Source organism: Camelus bactrianus, chromosome 25, assembly GCF_048773025.1.
Source record: "Camelus bactrianus isolate YW-2024 breed Bactrian camel chromosome 25, ASM4877302v1, whole genome shotgun sequence".
NCBI lineage: Eukaryota > Metazoa > Chordata > Mammalia > Artiodactyla > Camelidae > Camelus > Camelus bactrianus.
In genome coordinates, this window is record NC_133563.1 from 31,757,927 (window position 1) to 31,784,270 (window position 26,344).

General features: G+C 51.5%; 1 protein-coding gene across 1 annotated transcript in view; it reads left to right on the forward strand.

Moving 5' to 3' along the window:
* TG (thyroglobulin) overlaps nt 1–26,344 on the forward strand; it is a 203,497-nt gene that overhangs the window by 7,891 nt on the left and 169,262 nt on the right. Inside the window, exons 6-18 of the mRNA XM_074353110.1 lie at nt 2,395–2,501; nt 3,724–3,867; nt 4,065–4,250; nt 8,180–9,262; nt 9,682–10,269; nt 12,266–12,505; nt 15,774–15,911; nt 16,343–16,420; nt 16,942–17,054; nt 19,169–19,271; nt 20,078–20,278; nt 23,021–23,233; nt 24,587–24,741. Coding sequence (XP_074209211.1) covers nt 2,395–2,501; nt 3,724–3,867; nt 4,065–4,250; nt 8,180–9,262; nt 9,682–10,269; nt 12,266–12,505; nt 15,774–15,911; nt 16,343–16,420; nt 16,942–17,054; nt 19,169–19,271; nt 20,078–20,278; nt 23,021–23,233; nt 24,587–24,741 — 3,349 coding nt within the window. The remainder of the gene's footprint in view (nt 1–2,394; nt 2,502–3,723; nt 3,868–4,064; nt 4,251–8,179; nt 9,263–9,681; nt 10,270–12,265; nt 12,506–15,773; nt 15,912–16,342; nt 16,421–16,941; nt 17,055–19,168; nt 19,272–20,077; nt 20,279–23,020; nt 23,234–24,586; nt 24,742–26,344) is intronic.

Below are 26,344 nucleotides of genomic sequence, written 5' to 3' on the forward strand. Positions count from 1 at the left end.
GCAGATGCACCTTCACATGTGAAGGGGGCCTCATCACCTGAACTTACTAGTGACTGCGTGGAGAAATTCTCGTGGACTAACCTCCGTTACCCTCACAGGAGGGCTCTGTAGCGGTCTGTGTGCACCAGGCATTCTGCTAGTCACAGGTCCCGGCTTCAAGGAGGGCGCCTTGAACATTGGAATCCGATAAATTGCTAATTTATTCACCGACGGTTAGATTTCTGGAGGCACTGTCTGTGAGAGGAGCCAGAGAATGTCTCTGAGTAAGGAGTGTTGGCTACCTCAGCCCAGAGGCGTGAATCCTCCTCTGCAAGTGAAGGGGACCGTTTGCCTGGCAGGGACTGACGTTTTATATTTCCCAGAGCCTTATTTGTGACTTCTCTCGTCTATGTTGGCCACAATCGGAGCAGAAATGCAGAAATGCCACCATTTCCCCTTCCACGACCATTTTCTTACTGGAGGGCTCTTTTATTACCATCCTGAGATCTTGCTTTTTACTCAAGAGAAAGGCAGCATCCTTTCCACTGGTTAAAAGTTGAGGCGGACCTTCGGGTTAGATGGCCGGACATGGGACTAGAGTGATCTGAGCTCCCTGGGCCTCGTACTGGAATGGGCTTCAGAACTCCGGGCCACCGTGTGACTCATCAGTGTCTATTAGAAAAAGGAAAAGCTGGGCGTGGGGCATAGAGAGAAGGGTGTCTAAACAGAATCACACACCTCTCAGGATATGGGGCAGGAACTGGGTACAGCCAAGCACACTGAGTAGCACCATCAGCAGAGATCACGTGGTGGGTAAAGCCCGGACTGGAACCCCAGCTCCCACCGCTAGTTCAAGATGGTGGCCAACATCCCTCCCTCTTTTAACCTCTGAACTGGGCATGAAAAAATACCACCTCCCTTTTAGGAGGGTTAAGTGGATTGAGTGAGTCAATGTATGTTACATATTTTGCAGACTGTCTTTTACAAAGTGGAGTTCAATAAGCGGAAGTGATTTTTGTACTATTATTAGCACTTTTAGAGTTGAATTATCCCCGGTTCCAGTGAAGGAACTTCTGTTACACACCTCCAACCAGTGGTAACTGGGCCAAGTGAGTTTTCAGTTTCTACTGTGCAACTCCCTCACTATAGCATTCTTTTTAATTTCACTCACATACTCACAGCAACAGACCAGCAACATGGAAAAAATCCATAATTCTACAGTGCATCCACAGGTTTTGTTTCGTGTATTCATTTCCATTCAAAGTAACCAAAACTTGAGCAGCCTGTGTTCAGACTCTGAGCAGTTCCCGCACGATACATTCCCTTCCGACACTGGTTCATGCGCATGGGAGTAACTGCAGTGGGCGTACATGCTGTTTTGTGTTCTCCCTCTTTACACAGTGTTATGCGTGCATTAGGGAGTTTGCTATAATTCATTTCCTAATTGTCCTGTCTTTGGATGTTAAGGTTGCTTTCATTATTTTTTCTAGAATAGATTACACAGCAATAGACCTGTCTGTGCAGAGAGCTGTTGTTTCTGCTAACTTATAGGTTGGGGATATATTTCTAGACGTAGGTAGAAAACACATCATGCTTGGTTTCATAGACTTGCTATACAGGGCATGAAAACGAATCTCTCTGTGTTGCATAAAGATGAAAAATGCGTCTCTGGTTGCTCTGTCATTGCACGGGGGAAGAACTCCTGAACACAGCTTTATATCACTCGAGCTTCATATTACTTCCAGGCTGGGGAGCCCAGCCACTTAGCTCTGTATGGCACTTGCCAGGTCAGGCATGACTTAGGCATCCTTTTCCTCAACTTACGGAAAGCGATGTATAACCCTCGTGAGTGATGCCATTTGATTTGGTGGTTTTTTTCAATGCTAGAACTGGGAAATGTCCTACATTAGGAATTTCCTGTGATGGAATCTGGCTTCTTTTCAAGCTCTTGATGAGATGTAAAGGGTTCTGAAGCGTGTGATCTCCCCACATGAGATCATCGACAACGTACCATATGTTTGTAAATCACGTTTGGCCTTTAGTCCCTAGAGTTACATTCTAGTAAAGGAACTCGTTAATGCAATTTCATTAACTGTTTTCTGCCTAATCCTGTGAGACACAGGGTTGGGCATAATTTGATCAAATGCCACGAGCGAGAAAAATGCTAATTAGTAGGTGACAGCCAAGCACAGCTTTATTTTCACAGGTCCAGCCTCGCTCTTGCCAGCTCAAATCAATTTAGAAAAAAGAAATACATTTACTGCAGGAGGCATGGAGCAAATGGCATGAGATGAAAAAAGCAGACATTCCTCATCCCCTTGATGACACAAAGCCACATTAATCTATTTCTACAGGCAGAGTGCACGATGGCTGGCCTTGTATGAAATGGTGACCATAAATCCCATTGTCTCTCAGGTTCCCAGACGCATTCGTGACCTTCAGTTCCTTCCGGAGCAGGTTCCCGGAGGTGTCTGGGTACTGTCACTGCGCGGACAGCCAAGGGCGGGAGCTGGCGGAGACAGGTGAGCGCACCTCCGGCAGTCTGAGCGGAGGGGGTGGCATCCCCCAGACCCGAGAGCCTGAGTGTTACTCCCTGTAAAGCAGAGAAAGCTGAGGCTGTCTGCTCCCCTGCCAGGCTGCTTGGGTAGTGAAGAGGGCGTGGCCTTTGCAAACTTTCAAGGGTGGTACTCTTTTTTTCTCTTCAGAATGATTTTTTTTTAATTGAAGTATAGTCAGTTTACAACGTTGCATCAATTTCTGTGTGTGGTATAATGTTTCAGTCATGACATACATATATATTCCTTTTCGTATTCTTTTTCATTATAGGTTACTACAAGGCATTACATGTAGTTCCCTGTGCTATGCAGTGTAAACTTGTTGTTTATCTATTTTATATATAGTAGTTAGTATCTGCAAATCTCAAATTCCCAGTTCATCCCTTCCCACCCCTGGTAACCATAGTTTGTTTTCTATGTCTGTGAGTCTGTTTCTGTTCTGTCAATAAGTTCATTTGTGTGTGTGTGTGTGTGTGTGTGTGTGTGTGTTTAGATTCCACATATAAGTGCTATCATATGGTATTTTTCTTTCTCTTTCTGGCTTATTTCACTTAGAATGATGATCTCCATGTCCATCCATGTTGCTGCAAAGGGCATTACTTTATTCTTTTTTATGGTGGAGTAAGATTCCATTGTACACACACACATACATACGTGTGTGTGTATGTATATATACACACACACACACACATATATATATATACACATACACACCACAACTTCTTTATTCTAGTCACCTGTTGATAACCACTTAGGTTGTTTCCAAGTCTTGGCCATTGTAAATAGTGTTCCTGTGAACATTGGGGTGCATGTATCTTTTTGAATTAGCATTCCCTCCAGATATAAGAAGGGTGGTACTTTGAATGCAGCTGCTGCTGGTCCACATGGTGCCTCTATGCAGACTGGGAAGAGGCACCCGTCTCTGGGCAGATGCAGCTCCAAGCTTGGCGAGTGGAACACAGGATGGATTTCAGTCTCTCCTTGCTCTCTAAGCAGTGCTTCCTTGTGCTGTGAACAACCTGCACAACTGTACAGAGCTGCTCTGACTTTGGAAATCATTAAAGTCTTATTCAGATCCCAGGCACAGTGAGGGTGAAGGTTCTGGCCTCTTATGTCTGTTTGCAGGGAGAGGTCAGGGCTTCCTTTCTGGATGAACCCATCCCTCCCAAAGCTCGCTGTCTTTGCTCAGGTCTGGAGCTGTTACTCGATGAAATTTATGACACCATTTTCGCTGGCTTGGACCTCGCTTCCACCTTCACAGAGACCACCCTGTACCGGATATTGCAGAGACGGTTCCTAGCAGTTCAACTAGTCATCTCCGGCAGATTCCGATGTGAGTTAATAAGCCGAGAGCAGAAGTGCATGTTTCTGCTGGGAGGAAGCTCCTTGGGTTTTGAAGTCGCTGTGGTTTCCATGGCTGTCCCACCGAAGGGGGTGTGGTGCAGGGATTTACGAAGTCCTGCCAGCATCCAGAGCGCAGGCTGCAAACGCACCAACCGTCTCCTCCTTTCCCGCCTGGCTCCCTTGTAGGCCCCACGAAGTGTGAAGTGGAGCGGTTTGCAGCCACCAGCTTTGGTCACCCCCACGTTCCGAGCTGCCGCCGAGACGGGGGCTACGAGGCGGTGCAGTGTCAGCGGGAAGGGTCGTGCTGGTGCGTGGACGCCCGAGGACGGGAGGCCCACGGGACGTGGCAGCCAGGGCAGCCTCTGTCTTGCGGTGGGTTTTCCTCTCCTCGGGTTATGTGACTTTAACCGGTTCTCTAGACCAATCACTCCAGACCCATTAATTCCATGCCTCCTGAGGGTGCCCCGCAGGCCCTTCAAGTTCAACACGTTGGAAACCTGTTTATCATCATTAATCTCTGACATGTTTCTCATCTGGAATCTGACATGGTTGCTTCCTCAGGGAGCTCAGAGAGCATTAGAAGAAAAGAGAATTAAGCGTACGTGTACTACGAGAGACGTGCGTAGTGGTGACTAGAGGAGGACAGCGTGGTGTGGGGTCAGTTCTCTCCTGCAGCATGTATGAGGAGGAGACATCCAGGAAGGCTTCGTGGAAGAGGTGACACTTGATGCAAGTCTTCTAAATAAAGCTGTTTCCTGCAGGAGGAAAGAGAGGTGTTCTCTATGGATAGAGCTAGAGAAGCAAAATTATAAGGGTATAAGTACAGATGGTTCGCAACTTATGATAGTTTGCGTTACAATTTCTCAACTTTGCGATGATGCAAAAACGATATGCATTCCGTAGAAACAGTACTTTGAATTTTGATCTTTCCCTGGCCTGATGATATGCGATACAATACTCTCTCATGATGCTGGGCAGCTGTAGTCCCCAGTCAGCCACACGACTCTAACCCGTATGCTTACAACCGTTCTGTACCCGACAGTCATTCTGTTGTCTGCTTTCAGTACCATATTCATTCAATTACATGAGATACTCAGCACTTGATTGTAAAATGTGTTGGGTGATTTTGCCCAGCCGTAGGCTAAGGTAGGTGTTCTGAGCATGTCTGAGGTAGGTGAGGCTCAGCTAAGATGCTGGGTAGGTGAAGTGTGTTAAACGCATTTTGAACTTAATGATATTTTCAGCTCATGCTGGGTTTATCAGGATGTCACCCCATCAGACTTGAGGAAGATCTGTAACAGGCACTGGTGTGCTCATGAACACCGACTCTGAGAAGGACAGAGAAAAGCCTTGTGGGAGCATGATGTGATGGGCGCTCTGAAAGGTAGGGGGGATGAGGTGTTTCACATCAAAGCAGAGGCTTGGGGGCTTCGTTCTGGAGGTCAGGTGAGGCTGTTGAGGGGTTTTCAGCTGAAGAGTGCCATGATGGCTGCTGTGTTCATGACGGGAGTTGTGCGTAGGGAAGACAGCCCAGGTATTTTGGAGGGGAGACCGAACAGGAGGATCAGGCTGCAGGCCGTGGGGCACCTGAAGGCCACTGCAGCGTCCTGACGAGAGATGAGGGGAGTATTTCGTCTTCCTGGGGCAGCTGTAACGAGTGATCCTAACCCAACAGGCTTCCAACAGCAGAAGTATATTCTCCCATAGTTCTAAAGGCTAGAAGTCTAAAATCAGGTGTCAGCAGGGCCACACTCCCTCTGGAAGCGTCAGGGGAGAACCCTTCCTGGCCTCTTCCTAGCTTGTGTTGTCACAGCGATTGCCAGCGTTCCTTGGCTTGTGGCAGCAGAACTCCGAACTCTGCCTCTGTCGTCACATGGCTGTCTTCCTCTGTCCCTTCCGCCTGGCTTATAATGACACCAGCTGTAGAGGATTAAAAGCCCACTCTAGAATGACCTCGTCTTAACTGATTACAGTTCCGAGGATCCTAGTTCCAAATAGGATTACATCCTGAGGTTCTAGGAAGGATGTGAATTCTGGGGAGACATTATTCAACCCAGTATGGGAACCGATACTGAGGTAGGAACCGTGGGCTGTGCAGAAGCGTGTGGACTTGAGACACGTCCTTAGGCATCCCAGTAAGACTCCATCCCATCTCCCAGTAAGACTCGGAGGGTGCTGGCAACGGAGAGGGAGGATCCTGGGGCACCAGCAGGCTTCCACCTCAGGGGAGCTGGGGGGATTCAGCAAGGTTTGAAATCGGGAAGGAGTACAATCTTTTCTTAGAGCCTCAAAATAGATATTACTGTTAATTACAGTTCTTTCAGTAATTCCTGGGAAATTATTTGATTTCTGCAACTTAACATTTTGAGTACTCTGCTCAGTATTTGGTAACATTCTACCTGCTAAGTGTAAGGATGTAGAAAAAGAAAATTTCGAAGCTCAGGTAGTATTAACAATTATATTTTAGTTCTATTAAAACCTGGAGGATACTGTGCCTTCCAATTTCCAGGTGCAAATGAAGAACTGTGGTCTTCCCCGTTAAAACCAAGAGTGCTTCCAAGTGCACAGGTCATTGTTTTACTTTTTCTCTCTGGTGCATCATCTTATTTCCATGGAAACAATGCCACAGGGACCAGTGTCTGGATTTTTTTTTTTTTTTTTTTGCCTTGGTAACACTACATAACAAATGAATGGACATGATACACTCTTAATTTGGAAAGAGAGTAAGCAGGGCACTGAACTTGACTTCCTCCATCCTTTCCCGTAACACTCAGTAGAGGCTGTGGCCGCGTGGAGGAATGTGTTATATGTTCGGATGTTGCCAGTCTTCCTCTTTCTCTCTCTCTCTCTCTGACTGCATGTTCCAGCTCTTTCCCTGTTGCCTGGTTACAGAAGGAAACTGGCTGACTTCCTTTTTGAAATTTGTGTGAACTGAGGGGAAAGAATTATTTTGAAAAGTTGGAAGTGGGTGGGTTGAAAAGGACTTCTGCGATTTATGGTTTTATGGAGAAAAATGGAGCTGCCTTCCTTCTACCTATTTGACTGAGACAATCAGAATTTAAATTTAAAATCTTTTTTCTTAAAGTGGTGACAATCAGCTTGGGATATTCAGATAGAATGACCAGACCATGCCTGGAGTTGACTGAGCTGATCACTGTGTTTTTAAATTAGTTTGTTTTCTTAAACTTTTTAGGGGGTGGGTGGGAGGAAGGGAATTAGGGTTTTTAAAAATAAACTTATTTATTTATTTATAAATGGAGGTACTGGGGATTGAACCCAGGTCCTTTCCTTGAAATTATTAATTGTGGGGAAGGTATAGCTCAGTGGTAGAGTGCATGCTTAGCATGCATGAGTCCCCAGTACTGCCATTAAAAAACAAAACAAAACAATAGTAAACTAAATAAATAAACCTAATTACCTCCTCACCCTCTCCCACCAACAAAAACAAACAAGATCTTTTTTCTTAATGTGATGACAGTCAACTTGGGATATTCAGACAGAATTCCAGCAAAAGCATTTCATTAAAGGCAAATAGGAATTTGTTGCGCAGCAGTTCCTGGGGCTGCCATAGCAAATGACCACAAACCGGGGGAGCTTAAAACAACGGAAACGTGTTCTCTCATGGTTCTGGAGGCCAGGAGTCTGAAGCTGAGGTGTCAGCAGGGCTGTGCTCCCTCTGAAGGCTCCAGGCAGAGTCCTTCCCTGCCCCTTCCTAGCTTCTGGCGTTTGCTGGCCATCTCTGGCATTCCTGGGCTCACAGCTGCATCGCTCCAGGCTCTGCCTCCACCTTCACATATGTTTCTTCCCTGTGTGTCTCCTCCATGTAGTCACATGGCCTTTTATAAGGACACCAGTCATTGGATTTAGGGCCCACCCTAATCCCGTACGACCTCATCTTAACCAATTACATCAGCAAAGGCCCTATTTCCAAATGAGATCACTTTCCGAGGTTCTGGGTGGACAGGAATACCGGGAGAGGCAGGGCGCCAGGCAGGAAGACATTACTCAAATGAGTACATTTGGAGAATGTGTGTGGTCAGGTTTTCAAAAAGTGGGCTGGTGTCTCTGAGCCTTGCCTGAGAAGGGGCGCCCCTCTGGTAGAAGCTAGGAGTACTCACGGCCCTGAATGGACTCTGCTCAGAGGGAAGGGGAAGCACAGAAAGACACAGAGGGGAAAGAGGTTCAAATTCAGTCCTTGGCTCAACGCTTTCATCTCATCGCCAGGCAGGTCTGAGTGAGGGCTTGTGCCAGAATGACCTGTGATGGTAAAACCGTTTCTCTGTTTGCTTGGTCTCCTGCAGCTGAGGACCAGTCCTGTCCCTCGGAGCGGCGGCGGGCCCTGTCCAGACTGCGCTTTGGGCCCGCGGGCTACTTCAGCCAGCACGACTTGTTCTTGGTCTCTCAGGGCGTCACCAGACTGGCCACATCCTGCCCACCCTCCCTCAAGGAGCTCTTTGTGGATTCTGGGATTCTCCAGCCCCTGCTACCAGGGCAGGGGAAACAGTCTGGTGCCCCAGAAGGTCTCCTCAAAGAGGCTCTCCCGGCAATTCTTCCCTCCCGAGAGCTGGCCCGTCTCGCCCTTCAGTTTACCACCAACCCAAAGCGACTCCAGCAAAATCTCTTTGGAGGGAGGTTTTTGGAGAACGTTGGCCAGTTTAACTTGTCTGGAGCCCTGGGCACAAGAGGCACATTTAATTTCAGTCACTTTTTCCAGCAACTTGGTCTCCCAGGCTTCCAGAATGGACGGGCAATAGCAGACCCAGCCAAGCCCCTCTCCGGGGGATTGGATTCCAATCCTGCCACGGAAGCCCCCGGAACCTTGAAGACAGGTGTTGCTACAAATAAGTCAGTTGTGGGCAGCTTTGGCTTTGAAGTCAACTTACAGGAGAACCAAAATGCCCTGAAATTCCTTTCTTCCCTCCTGGAGCTTCCAGAATTTCTTCTCTTCTTGCAGCATGCTATTTCTGTGCCAGAGGACATAGCCAGGGATTTAGGTGACGTGATGGAGATGGCACTCAGCTCCCAGGGCTGTGAGCAGACACCTGGCAGCCTTTTTGTCCCTTCGTGCACTGCAGAAGGGAGCTACGAGGATGTCCAGTGCTTTGCAGGAGAGTGCTGGTGTGTGGATTCCCGGGGCCAAGAGCTTGCCAGCTCCAGGGTTAGGGGCAGACGACCGAGGTGCCCCACAGAGTGTGAAAAGCAAAGAGCACGCATGCAAAGCCTCTTGGGCAGCCAGCCCGCTGGGTCCAGCCTGTTTGTCCCTTCTTGTACCCGCGAGGGGCACTTCCTGCCTGTCCAGTGCTTTAACTCAGAGTGCCACTGTGTGGACGCCGAGGGTCAGCTCATTCCTGGGACTCGAAGTGTACCTGGAGAACCCAAGCAATGTAAGTCTGTTGGGGATTCAGTCACAGACTATGATTTCCCCCTGGGGCGCCGAAACAGCACATCACTGTCGTAGCTAAAGCCCAAGCTTCTGTTAATAGCGTAATTTGCTAGCTGATGCAACAGTTGTCAGAAAGGTCTTGATAATGTTAACCACTCTGATGAGTGAACAGAGAGATTTCTTTGGCCTTTAGGAACTGCCACTTATGTCTCTGTAGTGCTGGCAACAGCTGGCCTCAACCCTGTCGATTTTGTGATAAGGCTGCTCTTCTCTAGAGATTTTCACACATTTAAGGTTGATGGGGTTTCTATGACTGCATGAGGTTTTAGATGGAGTTTAGACAGCTTAGGGCTTCCGCTTTGGTCTTTGGGGCTTATTAACCTTCTTAACCTGATGTCCCTGTGTTTTGTTCCTCCCCAGGCCCCACACTCTGTCAGTTACAGGCTGAGCAGGCCTTCCTGGGGACTGTGCGGGCCCTGGTCTCTAATCCCAGTGTGCCGCCCACCCCCTCTGGCATCTACATTCCACAGTGCAGTGCCAATGGGCGGTGGAGACCTGTGCAATGCGATGGGCCCCCAGAGCAGGCCTTCGAGTGGTATGAGCGATGGGAGGCTCACAACAACGGTGGCCAGGAGCTGACCCTCGCGGAGCTGCTCATGAAGATTGTGAGCTATAGAGAAGCAGCTTCCAGAAGCTTCCATCTTTTTGTGCAAAGTCTGTACGAGGCCGGCCAACAAGCCATCTTCCCGGGGCTGGCAAGATACTCTTCTCTCCAAGATGTCCCACTGGCGGTGTTGGAAGGGAACCTGACCCAGCCTGGGGGGAACGTCCTTCTGGAGCCATACCTCTTCTGGCAGCTCCTGAATGGCCAGCTCAGCCGATACCCAGGCCCCTACTCCGACTTCAGTGCTCCGCTAGCCCACTTCGACCTTCGGAGCTGCTGGTGTGTGGATGAGGCTGGTCAAAAACTGGAAGGAAGCCAGACCGAGCCCAGCAAGGTCCCAGCATGTGAGTTACACCACGAAGAACTGAGTTTGTGGCTTTGTTTAACGGGTGTCTGGTGGGAGCGCACTGCGTGCCACAGCTGGAGTCAAGTTTAGAGAAGGTCAGATACACCCCTTCAGTGTGTGCTGTTCAGCCCAGGTGGCTGGTGAGGGGCTTAACCAACAGATTCAGATTCATTTCTCATGGTTCCAGAGGCTGGATGGTCAAGGTGTTGGCAGGTTTGATTCCTGGTGAGAGCCGTCTTCCAGGCTAGATGGCCACCTTCTTGCTGTGTCTCCACATGGCAGAGAGAGGAAGAGCTCCGGTCTCTTCATCTTTTTATTGACACTAATTCCATCATGAGGACCCCACCCTCACGACCCCATCTAAACCTAGTCAGCTACCTCCCAGAGGTCCCAACGCCAAATACCATCACACTGGGGATTAGGGCTTCCACACATGAATCTGGGGAGTACACAAACATTCGGTCCCTAACACTGAGGCGCAGAGAAGGAAGGTGATTTCCCTACCTGACACAGTCAGGTGTTGGCAAAATTACTGTAGCTAATTTTTAAACGTTCATATAATTGATTATTTAAATCAATGCCTCAGATTTTAACTGGATGTTTTCTGTGTGCTAAGCATTATCTTAGCTGGATTAAGGTTATAAAGTGAAAATGACCTGGACTTTGCCCTCCGTGGCTAAGGTGCCAGTAACCACTCAGAAATTAGATGCATTGTTTGGTTAACCAAGGCACACTGTGATTCTTTTGCTACTTACAAGGGTACTGTGAGGTGCGTGGGACCTAAGGAGGAGCTTCTGCCTTCGAAGAGCCTTTAATTTACTTGAGGGGATTTAATTAAAGGACTAATTGGAGAGCTGCTGGAGGAGATCTGTATGTTCAGCTTTGAGACAGGTGGACAACTAAGAAAGCTATGGTGTGTGAGGCATAATCAGAATGTGGCTGACTCTTTAACTAAAATGCCTTATTACCAAATAGCCGTGCAGGCGGTTTGAAAGAACAGCCAGACAGATTCAACACTAGTATTACCCAATCAGAATCCCGCTGACCAGCAATTGCTAATTTTACAGGTAATATTGTAATATTTAAGTCCAACAAAATCTCTCAGTTCATTCTTTGCCATGCTCAATGTTGTCCAGACCTTTCTGGATACTGTGAAAATTAATCAGATTTTTTTTTATTTTAATTTTTTTATTTTAAAAAATGTTTTACAATTTATAAAGGTTACTACAGTTACGACAAAACATTGGCTCTGTTCCCTGTGTTGTACAGCACATCCCTGTAGCCTGTCTTACACCCTCTGGTTTGTACCCCACCCCGAACTCCTATATCACCCTCCCCTCACTACTGGCAACCACTAGTTTGTTCTCTATATCAATGAGTCTGCTTCTTATTTTTTTTGTTATATTCCCTAGTGTGTTGTGTTTTTTGGATTCCACATGTAGGTGATGTCCTATAGTATCTGTCTTTCTCTGTCTGACTTACTTCGCTGAGCATAATGCCCTAGAAGTCCTTCCTTCCACGTGAGGCTGTGGGTCAGGACGGCTGGTCCTAAAGTCACGCGGATTGACTGGAGCTCTGAAGCAGCTCGTGCCTGCTAGGGGCTGGTTTAAGTTGCACGCCTTCTCCATGACTCAGCTGGTTATCTGTAAGGCACGGATAAGAATACTATCATACTGGGCTGTTGCATAAATGAAATTAGATTGTTATAGTACAGCGCCTGGTGTGGAATACGCACTGGCTACTACTAATCTTCTCACACAGTCAGGACTACATAAATGTTGAGTGAAAGCAATGGTGGAGATAAAATAGAAAGAACATTCCAGGTTGCAGAAAGAGCTGGGGAGAAGGAAACAGCTGAGGCAGAAATTGTGTGTGTGTCTGCGCGCGCGTGTGTGTGTGTGTGTGCACGCACATGCATACTTCAAAGGGGGTCACAGGGAGCTAGGAGCCACTCGTGGTGGGTGAACCCACCTGTGATGTCTTTACTCCCCCAGGTCCTGGCTCTTGTGAGGAAGTGAAGCTCCGTGTCCTGCAGTTCATTAAGGAAACAGAAGAGATTGTCCTGGATTCCAGCAGTTCTCAGTTCCCTCTGGGAGAGAGTTTCCTCGCTGCCAAAGGGATCAGGCTGACCAAGGAGGAGCTCGCCCTTCCTCCGCTGCCCCCATCCTGGGAGACACTCTTGGAGAAGTTTCTGAGTGGGAGCGATTATGCCATTCGATTGGCAGCTCAGTCTAGTGAGTGCCACACATTTCCGGTTTCTTGTTCCATCTCTTTGGGGGAAGCAAGAGCTTGAATCAGTTCCTCTTTGGTCATCTTTAGGACTTTCGTTTCCCCGGGCCTGTGGGTTCCTGGGAAAGAAAAGGCAAAATCAAAATCATTTTTGTGATCCCATCCAAAGCTGAAATGCTGCCCACTTCTCAAGATGCTCCCACATCCTTCAGCAGAGCCGCTGTTGGTGGCGGGGGGCGGGTGGGCAGGGCTCTACACTTTGTATTGCAGATGGTGCCTGCAGCCCACCGCGAAGCCAAGTGTTCTCGTTAAAATGTGAGGGGCTCTTGTTAAAATGTTAAAATGTGTGAGCCCCAAATGTTCATACGCCCCCATAGCCAGTTCTGAAGCTGTTCTCCATTTCCAAGGATTCAAGGACTCCCCCCACAGGGGAAAGGAAAGGAACCCTTAAGCACCTTCCTCCCGTGCTCACATTGAATCCTGATGGCAACCCCAAAAGCATGCCTTGTTACCTGCAAATAACAGAGAAATGTCCTCTGAGCCCTGACGCTGCTCTGGCCTAGGAACAACCCAACATTACTTGAAATGTACCCCTGGCCAGGGATCTACTGCGCTAAGTAGATTACCAGATCTCTGCATTTGATCCTCCAACTGTTCCATGAGAACAAGGCTAAATCACCACCTGTGATTCTTTTCAAACATGGAAACTAAGTTCAGTCACCTGCCCAGGTTCACCCAGGTAATAACTAGCAGAGGCTGGATGTGATGCTGGTGTTTGGCGCGCAAGCCTCTGTCCCCCGCGCCACTGCTCCCTGGTGCGGCTGGGCTCCGAGCCTAGATCCGTCTCACCCCCGAGCCCCCGCTCTTCCTCCACCACCAGCAGCAGGGCCCCCTGCCCCTCCCAGTCCTCTCACTGACCCCACACCGACCCGGCAGGGACAGGCGATTCATCTCTCTCTGAGCGTACCCGAGCTCCCCACCCTGTGTCAAACAATCTCAGCTAATTCTGTCTGGGGTTCTCTGGGCTTGAGTCACAAAACAGCCAAGCAGTGCTCCCTGACAACGTCTGTACCAAGACAGAGCACCCACTCCCACGGGCCGGAGCCTCCCTGCATTCATGGTCCTGGTGTGTCTGCGCCTCCTTGGGGTTCGGGTTTGCTTGTCTTTGCTCTCCTAACCCCAAGTAAGCGAATCCCCCAGCGCCACCCTTGTTTCCGGCCTCTCCCACTTGCTGGCTGTCTCTTCGGGAGGACAAAGCACCCCGTCTTATTCATCTTTCTATCCTGGGGCTGGCATAGTGCCTGACAGATGGTGGGAGCCCAGGAAATGTAGCTTAAACATCCTTCTGGCTTCTTTCCTCCCCTTTCTCTCTCTTCTCTCTCCTTCCCTTCCCTCTCACCCAGGCACCTCTTTTCTCTATTCCTCGGGGACTTGGAGAGTCTGCTTTTGGCAAGAAACCAGTTGTTTTCAATGTTGCACGTGGGCAGGGTACGATGTAGCCAAAGAGAGGGGGAGGGGCTGATTCCCTTGAGTTGTGATGACATTTTCCTCAGAAGCCAGGCTGAGGAGGTTCCCCTCCATCTGGCCACAGGCTTGGATTTGCATGTCTGAGGCCACTGGGAAAAAAAAGGAAGTGTCTATGGAGAAGGACCAGGGTTGCTCATTTTTCTTGGAATCCCTCTAGACGAGAAGAGGTGTCTCCACTGTGACAGGGGAGAGGCAGCTCTTCGTGGGCAGACTTCCAGGTCCTGGAAGGCCCAGGGATCAAAGACCCAGCACAAAAAGAGACTGAGGGTCTCAAATCGTTTTTGTCCATCAGAACACGGCAGCAGTGTCCCAGGGCCTAGCGGGGGTGAGGGAGGGGCGCAGGAGGAAGGGCCGTGCCTGGGGGGAGCTTGGGGCTTCAGAGCTTTTGATGTAAATATCACACGTACCCTATCAGGTAAGTAGTAGGCCCATTTCATAGATGGGGAAACAGGCTCAGAGAGGCTGGGTACCGTGATCCTGGTCACACAGCTAAGAAGCCCTCAGACCAGGGTTCAGACTCCTGAGCCCTGTCCACTGCACAGGCCACTCTGCAGGGGTCCAAGTCTCCTCACAGGGCTTCTGACTGCGGGTTGGTGTCCTGTCCTCTCGCCTCTGGGACCCATGAAGCCCGACTCTGGAAGGGGGCGAGTTGGGAGACCCGCTCCTAGTGCAGCCGGGCTGCCCCAGATGCAGCCGTTCTCCCCCGGGGACCCCTGGGGGGACGCTTAGGCTGTACCCCCACCACAACCCTCCAACCACTGGCCAGCCTGGAGAGGAGGTTGGAGGAAGACCTGGAGAAAAGCCTTCAAGAGTCCATGGCCACCTAGAGGATGGTGCAGGGGGCAAGTCAGACTGGGGAGGGCGAGCGGGGTCCAGCCCAACTGGCTGCAACCCTCTCCCCGCCTTCTGCATGCATTTCTTCTTCTTTTGTTCCTTCCACTCAATAAATATGTCCTGAGAGCCTACTAGGAGGCAGGCGCTACTCTAGGTACAAAAGAACACACGTCCCTGCACCAAAGGACTTAAGTGCTAGATGGAAGACACAAACCTAAAAACATAAGTACAAAATCTAGTATGTCAGCGTGGAGACGGCTGTGAGGAAAAGGCGGGCAGGGCAGGGGGACGCGAGAGCTGAGGATGGGGAGCAGTCTGACCAGCAAGGTGGCCACCTGCATCTGTTTCCTCAGCTGAGGGTGAAAATTCAGATCAGATGGGATTCCATGACGAGCAAAGCTTCGAAGGGGTAAAGAACGAAGCTGTAAGAGGTGGGCACGGAAGGCAAGGGAGTGGTCTCCACTGACCGGTCCCTCCACTTCTGAGCTGGGAGCAAGCGGCTTAATCCGCTGCTGCCTGAATTTTCTCATCCATTCAGTGGGATCATATTATCTCTCTTAGAGGGTTGTTGTGAAGATTCAGTTAATTAGAACCTGTGTTTAGGTCGGGCCTGGCACATAGTAAATGTACAATAAATGTTGTCAACTATCCCTGGTGTCCCAGGTGCCTGAAGACACTTTAGTTTTCCTAACCAAGTCTAGATGGAAGTTTCTAAAGGAGGAACAATGATTCCTTCAAACTTCAGCCTACATTTTTATTTTTAAAGGACAATCTGGTGAGGGCCTACCCACTGTTCAAGGAGTCTCTGTCCTATTTTGGGTGGAAACGTTTGTTTTAAATAGAAAGGACGTCTATGTTGGTGGGCTTTGCCAGTCAGGCGCTCACATCCCTGCTCCTGTCTCCCGACTCCAGCCTTGGACTTCTACCAGAGACGCCGCTTTCCCCTGGGTGACTCCCCACGAGCATCCGCCCTTCTGCCGAACGGGCCCTATGTGCCCCAGTGTGATGAGTTCGGAAGTTGGGAGCCGGTGCAGTGCCACGCCCGGACTGGTAAGGGAGGACGGGAGCCCCGGGGAGGCCGAGTGACACCCCTCCTTTTCATTTAGAGGAAAGAGCCTGGCACCAGGGGGGCAAGGGAGCTGGATTCTAGGCCCCTCTCAGGCAGCTGGTGGCAGTTCCCTTAGTAGTTTCTCTGGCCTTTGGTTGTCCCATCTGTACAATGGGAGCAGTGACCTTCTCCCAGCCTGAAGGTTAAGAGGGTGGTTGCTGAGGGGGATCTGGGCGCTAAGAGCTATGATTGTGGACAGTAAGGACAGTGTTGGGGAGGGCAGACACACAGGGAGGGCAGACACACAGGAATGGGGTGGACAAGGGACCTTGCTAACAATGCCATGAATGTAAAGAGGGAAAGTTGTTTGCAGGACACTTGGGGTAAGCCCCTGGGCGCACTTCTGGAACTTGTGGCCACGGCTCTTTTCCAGGGCACTGCTGGTGTGTGGACGGGAAGGGAGAGTACGTGCCTGGCTCGCTGACTGCCCGTTCCCCCCGGGCCCCTCAATGTGAGTGAAGTCTGCGAGGCCCTCTCACCCGACCCGGCCTGGGGAGGCTCTGGGGAGGCCCTTGGGACCAGCCCCTCAGACCAGCCCCCAAGTGCAGCCAGATCATGTCCCTAAGTCCCCAGGCCTGGACGACTTTCCCTGACCTTGGACCTTCCCAGGTGGAGAGAAGCAGCTTGGGGTGGGGAAGGAGCCCCGGGTCCCTGCTATGCACCTGCTCCCTGGACAGTTCATCCACTTCTGTGGTTTCAACAGCCTTCTCATACCTGTCCTATGGTCCAACCTCTCTCCTGAGTCTGGAACCATGTAGCCAAGCGCTCATTTTATATTTCAGAAATGACATGTCCCACGTGGGTCTTTGTCTCTGAATCTCACCCTGCTTCTTTGCTGAGGTTCCAGCTCTCTGTGCAGGGCACCTCCATCCTCCAGATGGATGCCTCTGACACTTGGGGCCAACCTAGGCTCCCCGCCCTCCCTGGGTGCCCACAGCCAGTCTGTTAAGAGCTCCTCTTCCTCCCTGACAGGCCCTACCACCTGTGAGAAATCTCGAGCCAGTGGGCTGCTTTCCAGTTGGAAACAGGCTGGCTCCCAAGTAAAACCATCTCCAGAAGACCTGTTCATCCCAGCCTGCTTAGAGGTAAGGCTCTGAAAGCTTAGGAAGTTTCAAGGAGGAAAGCCAGAACCTCCTGGCTGATGATCTGTTTTATTTGAAAGCTCACAGGGAGTTCTAGGCCTGGGTTTTTGTCTTAGCCCTGGCTGACCCTGGCTGTGTGACCTTGGGCAATTTATTTACCTTCTCTGTGCTTTGTATTATCCTAAGATCAGGCCACATTTTATCCTCCCTAGTGCTAGCATTATTTTGCTTTGAGGCCCCAAGGAAATATCTTTCATGAAAATGCTTTGAAAAATAATCTATACAGATATTATTCCTGAAGTCACCTGGACATCATATCTTGGTTTCTCAACATCAATCATAATATTTCCCTCCCCCGCTCCCTGGGTGGTTGTAGTAATTTAGTGCAGTGACTGATGTGAAAGCTCTTGGAGGAAGGATTCTTGCTGGAATCAACTGCTTATGTGCCAAGTGGTGGAAATTTGTGTGCCCCAATCCCCTCTCCCTAAAGCAGGGATGATATAAATGCTGCCTTCTGCTCTGCTGGGCTCCCTGGGCCTCTAGGAAAGGCAGATGAAGTCAGCAACGTAGAGGTTAGTGAAGCTGCAGATTACTGAGCACAAGTTTTCTGATTACTGTTCCTTATTATTATTATCGTTTGTTGCTGTGAACATGGACCCCCAATTACTACTGAGTTTTGTAGAGAAATTAGCCTATTTTGAATGGATTAGTCATTCATTTTGGCTGACAACCCCTACCACCAGACTGAAAGTCTGTGCCATCTTCCTGAGGGGTGATGTTCACCTGTGGAGAAGAGCAGGTAGAAACCATGGCTCCAAAGGAGGGAAAAGTGATTCAGAACCTCTGATTATGTGGTTTCCCAGCCTGGCTCCTGGAGGACCCAGATGCCAGGAAACAGGACCAAGACTTCCACTGGCCACACTGGATGGCTGTGCCTTTGACCCAGTTCCCCAAGAAAAGCCGTGTTAGTGGCTAGAATGTTCTCAACTTCAAGTTTTTCTCCCATATTTTCTCAAATCGTGGCTGGGGTTGAATCTTACCTGCGTAGCTTAAAGCCGTGCAACCAGGGGCAAGTCACCTGATTCCTCTGGGCCTCTCGGAATGGGAACAATAGACTTCCTCCCTTCCAGGGACTGACTGACCCCGGGTAGTGGGGGGTGACTCGCTCAGGGTGGGCTTCCTGGCTGTGTTCTCTGTAAATGGCAGGTGGTGTTGTGATGGTCATTTCTTGTCTGTGAACAAGGCACGGCAGAGTATAAGATGCACAAACGGCCAACAGAAGCTCAAGAAAACCCTCAGTGATGGTCAGGGTGCTTGGAGGAGCTGCTTCTCTGCAGGACACCCGCTCGTCCGCATGCTTTTCTGTTACAGACGTAGGAAGGTGACATTTTCTATGCTTGGGAGAGCCGAGAGCGGTGCTCAAGGATCCATCTAGTCCCGCCTCCTTTTCCAAGACGGGGGACGAGGCCCAGAGGGTTGAGGGCTGGCCCAGTGTCTGGCGGCGGCCCTGGGACGGGCCAGGGTGAGACGGACCCTGGCCAGACGTGGGGCCTGGGCTCCTGCCGTGTCCTGTTTTCTTCATTCCCTGTTGCAGGTGTCACAGACTCCCTTTCTCCGGCGGGTGCTTGTGGAAGGTCATTGCTGGAGCTGGGGGGCTTGTTTTGAGAGACTGGCTGGACTTTGGGTCTGGACAGGTGTAGCCCAGCCAGGGTCTGCCGTTCCCCACCTACGGGGTGTTGCTCTGTCGCTTTCCCTCTCTGAGCGAGCCTCAGTTTCTCCCACCCTAAAATGGGATAACTGTGGTTCTTATCTCATGGGGTTGTTATAACCGTCAATTCAAACAGTGTCTGTAGAGGGTCTGGAACAGGACTCCACCTCCCCACACCAGCCCCTCCATTTAGAGAAGCCATCCCCAGAAGTTCTGGAAAGAATATTCTTTGTTGTTGTTGTTACCATTTTTTAATCGAGTTACAGTCATTTTACAATGTTCTGTCAAATTCCAGTGTAGAGCATGATTTTTCAGTTACACAAGGAAGGAATATTCTTGGCATCTGGTTACTGACCTACCAGCCACAAAAGCATCTTCCCTGGGTGACATGACCTCGGCTTTGTCTCAGACAGGAGAGTTTGCCAGGCTGCAGGCGTCGCAGGGCGGCGTCTGGTGTGTGGACCCGGTCTCGGGACAGAGCATGCCGCCTGGCACGAACAGCAGTGCCCAGTGTGAGTATCACCTCCTACCCCTCCCATGAGCGCTGGGCGTGGAGTCCCAAGAGCTGGCTTCACGGCTCAGCTCTGTCTCTTCCAGAGCTGTGGACGCCTCTGACCTCACTGTGCCTTAGTTTTCTCATCTATGAAATAGCGACACTATTCCTCCACCAACGTGGGTTCTCGGTAGAAACACACACGGCAGGGAGGGGCGCTGTGCTTTGTAAGCAAGAGGCTCAAACCAGTGCTGGTCCCTGTTAAAGGGGGCACAGGTGCCTTTGTGGGGGACCAGCGATACGACACTGGTGCCACAACAGGCCCCTGCTTGGTCCCTTGGCCTCCAGCCTGGCCCTGCAACTTGGTTTCCACCGTGAAATCAAGATGACGTCCCTAAAGGGCGAAAGTGCTGATGTCCCTCCGTTGCCTGAAAACCAGGAACACTCCTCGTGGTTCCCAGCGCCAGGCCCGGGCTCCTTGCTGTGGCGCATGGGGCCCTGTCTGTCTTTTCTGTACCTTCTGTGGCTCCTCCTGTTTCTTCATGTCAACTCCAGGATCCCTTATGAGCTATAGCTGCTCACTTACTTGCTGACCCGAGGGCAGGCAGTGTGTGCGTGTGTGTGTGTGTGTGTGTGTGTGTGTGTGTGCGCATGGAGAGGGTGGGGGTGAGGCCCAGGCTTTGCCCTGTTCTAGCTCAACACCCCAGTGGGGAGGCAGCCCCAGACCCTGGGGGCCCTGCAGGCAGGTGACAGTGGGTGGCGGGTGGCGACAAGGGCTGGGCAGCTTGTGGGCCACAAGCACATCTGGCTTGTCTTTGCTTCAAGGCCCGAGCCTCTGTGAAGTGCTCCAGAGTGGAGTCCCCTCCAGGAGAGCCGGCCCAGGCTACACCCCGGCCTGTAGGGCAGAAGATGGAGGCTTCTCACCCGTGCAGTGTGACCCAGGCCAGGGCAGCTGCTGGTGTGTCCTGGGCAGCGGAGAGGAGGTCCCCGGGACCCGCGTGGCCGGGAGCCAGCCGGCGTGTGAGAGTGAGTGGAGACGCCCTGGAGGGGCTCCCTGGGCGGTGGGCGTGGTGTTTATCTCTTCCTCGGCCCAGGCTGGGCAGGGGGTGCTCCACAGGTGCCAGGACGGCGGGGGCAGGAGGGGAGGCGAGGGAAGCGTGTGAGGGAGGTGGTGGCAGTTGGCTCTCATGACGTCGAAACCCTCCCGTGCTCCTCTCTGTGGGTGTCCAGTTAACTTCGGTTTCCCTACTTCTTCCTTTTCCCCTTCCTCCCCGACTGCGGAGGGCAGATGAGTCAACCATAGCGAGGGAGTCTGCATTTCCAGGGAACTGGGAGGAAGGCAGCGAGAAGGCAGGTGTTCTGGTCAGGGAGAGACACTGGTAAGAGAAGCACCCTTGTCTCAAGGCAGGAGTAGGAGCCTGGCCTTGTCAGCCTCGGTGGCCTTGGCTGCAAATGGGGGCCTGGCTGCTGCTGTTGGAAGGCCTTCGTGGGCCCTCGGGCCCGGCGCTCCCGCATGAGAGCTGACAGGCCAGCTGCGCTCCGGCTCCCCAGGTGCCCAGCACCTCCCCTCCTGTACTTGGTCCACCTTGGTGGTCACAAGTGGCCAGGGATCTCTGTGGCCATCCTAGCGGTGGGACACAGAGGCTCAGAGACACTAGGGGCTGGGAAGGATCACGGGCTCAGCACAGAGGGGTGGAGTCCTCCCCCAGCCTGGCGGGCTTTCTGTGTGGCCCCAAGATGGCTGTCTAAGTCAGAAACAGGGCCAGGCCCGGGAGACGTCCGTGAGCCATTGTAACACCAAGTGTTGAGGGTTCTGCAGAAGATATACTGGAGGCTGGGGAGCCTGGAAGAGGGGCACCCTCCCATCTCTGAACAGGACCAGACCAACGGGGAGTGTGGCCTTTCCCTGCTGGGGTCGTGGTTAGAGTCAAAGAACCTGCACTCACGTCCTGGCTCTGCCCCTCCAAGTCCTCAAACCTCAGTTTCTTTGTCTATAAAAAGGGATGATAAAATCAGGGCTGCCTCCTTCACAGGGTTGTTTTGAGTGAGGTTCAGTTACATATTAACCATGATAGAGTTTCACATACTTTAAAATTCACGGTAAACGTCAGCTGTTATTTCTCCCGGAAGTTTACCCTAACAGTGCATCGAGTGCTCTTCTGTTGTTTGGAAAGGGTTAGTTCACACCCTAAAATTTCCAACCAGGAAATAATGCATTACTCTTGTTGTTGTTGTTAATAATAATAACGGTGATGATGACTGACATTAATGACCGTTTATGGTCAGTCACTACTCTGAGCTCTTCTTTACATGCCTTAATTCCTTCTGATTCACACCGTCCCTAGGAGGCAGGCCCTACTGCCATCCTCACCATTATGAGTGAGGAAATTGAAGCACAGAGACGTTAAATCACTTGCTCTAGGGGCTCAACTGGTAAATGATTGAGCCGGGATTCAGAGCCCAGCAGGCTGGCCCCACAGCCCGCAGGCTGACTCTCTCCACTCCCCCGCACAGACATAGCTCTTGGTCAAGGTCATTTCAGTAAGACCACTGCAAATCTCATCTGCAAGCTTTGCCAGAGGCCATCGTCCTTATTAGAAAGAAGCCCAGGTTGCACCCTGGAGATTAAAAGGGGTCATTCTCTATCTTTGAGGCCCCCAAGTACCCTTGGATCACATGCAGGTTGCAGATTTTAAAGCCAGACATATACAGGCTGCAAGGATGTGCCCGAGAGTCAGATAATTAACTAAATCTCTAGCCAGGTGTGAAATTGTCACACCGAGTGTGTCTGTTCTTTACTTCACTCATCCACCTGCTTATTTAACACATACTCATGGAGCTTGTGTTCTGGGTCAGCACTGGGCCGCGGACTGAGTGAACAGAGGAAAGACATCCTCTTTCCCCCAGTCAAGGGGCTCAGCCCAGTGGGGAGCCCAGAATGCAGGGTCTACGCCAGGTGAATGGAGAGCTTGCAGGAAGGAGGCCTAAGGCAGCCTGGGGGAGCCACGGAGGGCATTAGAAAATAATAGGGGTTGAGCTGATACCTGGGGATGATAAAAAAAATCTTTGAGGCAGATGAGCAGGCAGAGGGAAGGGCATGGGCTGTGCGGCCAGCGTGTGTTCGGGGAATGAATGTTCAGGGCAAAGCGGGGCTGGAGGAGGTGAGAGCAGGGAGAGGAAGTTGGGTCAGCAGGCACGCTGGGGCCTCGAGAGCCGGTGTCCAGTCCGCCACACAGTGTCTTTGCCGGCAGTGGGTCTGGATTGGATGTGGGAGCAGAAGGGCAGGGGATGAGGCCCCAGTGCAGGGGGCTAATGAGGAAGCTCTGCTAGCAGCTCAGGAGGATGACGGATGTCTGAATGGAGTGCAGTGGGAATGAAGAGCAGTCGAGGAGGTGTGAGGGCTGAGGGGGCGGGGCCAGCCAGGTTGGCTGCTGTGTTTCTGGCCCAGGACACCTGGGTGACTGGAGGTGCCAGGCCTTGGGCTCAAGGAGCTGAAGCAGGAGCAGGTGTGGCAGCTGATGCTGAATCCGGGGCCTGCTGGCTTGGAGGTGGAGACCAGTTGGGACTTGGATTTAGAGACGGGAAGAAACTGGAGAGGGCCTGAGGTGGAGGTGAAGGCACGCCAGACATCCTGCTCAGGTGTCCGCTGACACTGAGAGGAGGGCGGAGAGGGAGGGGGCCAGGCCCAGGCCAGGCGAGACGGGGTGCACGGTGGGGGGCTGGCCCCTGGGCTGGGCAGACGCCCCCAGCTGCCCTTCCCTCTCCTAGGCCCGCGGTGCCCGCTGCCCTTCAGCGCGACGGCTGTGGCTGGCGGGGCCGTCCTGTGCGAGCCAGCCCCGGGCCTCGGTGGGGCCAGCGAGCAGCAGTGCCGGCTGCTGTGTCGCCGGGGCCACCGGAGCGCCTTCCCGCCAGAGCCGCTGGTGTGCAGCCTGGAGACCAGACGCTGGGAGTCATCGCCGCCTCAGCCCTGGGCCTGCCAGCGTGAGTGGCCTCGGGAAGGTCTGCCCGGCGCCCTGCTCCCTCCCAGGGCTCAGGGCTGGGGCCTTCATCTTCCCCCCACCGGAGTGCAGTGTCTGTGAGAAGCCAGGTGGCCACAAGAGCAGAGAGAGGGCCCGACGCGGCACTCCCTTCTAGAGGGAGCAGACGGGCTTCCCAGACCCCAGGGTGAGGCTTTAGTGGCAGCTTCTCTGGAGAGATCTGCCCCTATGAGGCTGCCTTCATTTTGGGCTCTCCTGGGATGTCTCGCACACAGAACTGAATTCAAGGAGAAGGTGCTCCAGTGGCCGCACTGGTCGTTATGGTGTCATCAAGCTCAGAGCAGCTGGTCCGGCCTCTGAGAGTGACACCACCGCACCGGCCTCTCCCCCAGGTCCACCTGGAGCTCCAGGGCCAATGCCTGGCAAAGTTCTGCTCGGATGCTGCTCCAGGGTGTGGCATCTGTTCTGATCACTGTGGGCTGTGCCCTATTGGAAGATGGGCAGAATTCCTTTCGCCTCCTCTCACACTGAACCCACTTCCACACACACGGCTGTGAGGCCACACCGGGCTCTGACTGCACCTGCCTTGGTCAAGGCTGGCCTTGCTTGCTCACAGGGGCAGGGCAGGGGCGGACGCTAGGACCAGGGCTAGGTCCACCCAGGGCAATGGGAGGGGCATTCAGGAGAGAGACCCGGACCCTAGGACTGACCGTCACAAGGCTCTGGGAGGTTGGTTGTGGGGGAAAGGAGAATATTTGTCACAAAACATTCTGACATAGAGAATGCTATCCAGAAAAAGTTCAAAATGTGGTTTGGACAAATAAGGGTCCTACCTGCCTGATGATGACAAGAGTGACTTGAGCTGAAATCAAGACCAGGCAGGTCATGATTGGATCTAGAGCAAGGGACTTGAGAGAAAAGAGGCACAGGTCCTGAGCTCCTAAAGTGGAGTGCACGGCTGCTATGGATGACTGTGCAGGCTGTGCACTGAACAGCCTGAGAGTAAGCCCTTCACACAGGCTATGGTGTCTACGCTTAACTGGCAAAACCATGATGTGTAGTGGCCCTGTGTGAACACGATAGTACGGGAGATTTTCCAAGAAGCAAGTCCAGGACCCCACGGAAATGTAAAGCAGGCTGGTTTAGAGGCTGACGCAGGACTGAGGTCGCTGTGAGGGTGCAGAGTAATTTCAGAGACAAGCTGTCATACTGGGACGTATTTAGACGCAGAGGATGACAAACAAGGTGGCAGCACTTGTGTGCTCCAAGCTAAATGAAGAAGGGGTTATTGTTGCAGAGGAAAAACCGAGGAAAGAAAAGAAAAAAATCCCACAGCCCCTTTCGCCTCCGTCTGCAGGGCCCCAGCTGTGGCAGACCGTTCAGGTGCAAGGGCAGCTCCAGCTCCAGCTCCCGCCGGGCAAGGTGTGCAGCGCCGACTACGCGGGCTTGCTGCCGACTTTCGAGATCTTCATATTGGACGAGCTCACAGCCAGCGGCTTCTGTCAGATGCAGGTGTGTGCCTGCCCTTCCCCACCAGCGGGGGCTTGGGCGGAACTCAGGGTCACTGGGTCAGAGAAGCCCAGAGCTGAAATGAATCAATAGTTCAACCCTCGGTTATTTTCCCGATGGGCAAACTGAGAAGGTATTTCAGACAAGGCTAATTACACAGAGGCCAAGGTGAAGTCGGTGTCCATCTCATCATTGGGCATTCTTTCTGCACAAAGATATCAAACCAGATGTGCACTGAGCACTTAGACTGTGCGTCCGTTGGCATAGATTAGCTGGTGCAGTCCTCTCGCGGACCCTATTATTATTACTGTTTTGTTACTGGAGACGCCACATAATTGTCCAGAGTCACACAACTGGGAAGGGGTAGAGCCAGGCTGGCTGATGTGACGCCAGGATGCTCTCGCTGACTCGCTGTGCTGGGGACGTTCCTTGACCTGTGAGGAGGCGTTGCAGATCTGCCCTGGAAGGAAACGTTCCAGGCCAGCTGGAGAGATGTAGTTCCGCGAGGGTATTTAGCTGTGCAATAGGCAAGGGCTTTGGTGATCTGAAGTCCCAAATACTCACAGAGGGAATATTTAAAAGTCACTTAAATAACTGCTTGTTCTGCTCAAAGTTTGCTGATGTATCAGAGAAACTAATTTTTAGCAGCTCACATCAAGAATTTTGGGGAACACACAGTTTCACAAAACCAGATACAAAGAATATTGATTATTTTTTTAAAAAAAGAGAAACATATCTTGCCCCCTGTTATCTAAAGAAATGTACTCGACGGTGACAGTTTTAGCAACAGATCAGGTATCTGCCTTTCTGTCAATTATCGAACACTAGTTATATTTCTGGTGCTGTGCTGTGCTGGAAATTCTACAGTCCTTACCTCTGATTCTTACAGCCCCGTGTTCAGTGGGTGTCATTAGCCCTCAGTTTGTAAGCAAATTAACTAAAGCCCATGGATGGTAAGTAAGTGGCCCAAGATTTTTATGCCACTGAGTAAGTCTAGACTCTTCTATGACACCAAATTTGTTCATGCTTTCATTCATTCTTTCCTTCCTTCATTCTTGCATTTAACAAGTGTTTGAGGACAGGCCAGGTATGTATGGTTTTCAGCACTGAGGACTGTCAGAGATAAACAGAGTGGGACACTAGTTCAGGAGGTCAGGACAGATTTTAATCGGTAATATACTGATCCTTGGCAGGTCCTCAGACTCTCTAAAGCTAATTCAATCTGTGCCGTGGGATAATGATCACTCTGACTCCACAGGTCTGTTTTGGAGACAAAACTAGCTAATACGTTTGAAGCACTTCACACAGGGTCTGAATAACAGAGGGTGTTCAAAAATTGTGCATGGTGCCTTCTGAGAATGCTCAGTGTCTGGTACCCAGCAGCTCTTATCCAGTGACAATGACCTGAACACCCACATCCCCTGACTCACCTGCATCCTGGGTGGAGAGGGGTGCGAGGCATACAGCAGGTGCTTGGTGCCAGTCTGTGGCATGACCTGTCACGTTGAGTGGCCTCCTGAAGCCCAGGGTGCGGGTGCAGACCACTGCCTGCCTTGAAAGGGCGTTGTCCAGAGGTGGTCAAGGTCTCTTGTGCTGCAGGCTGAGG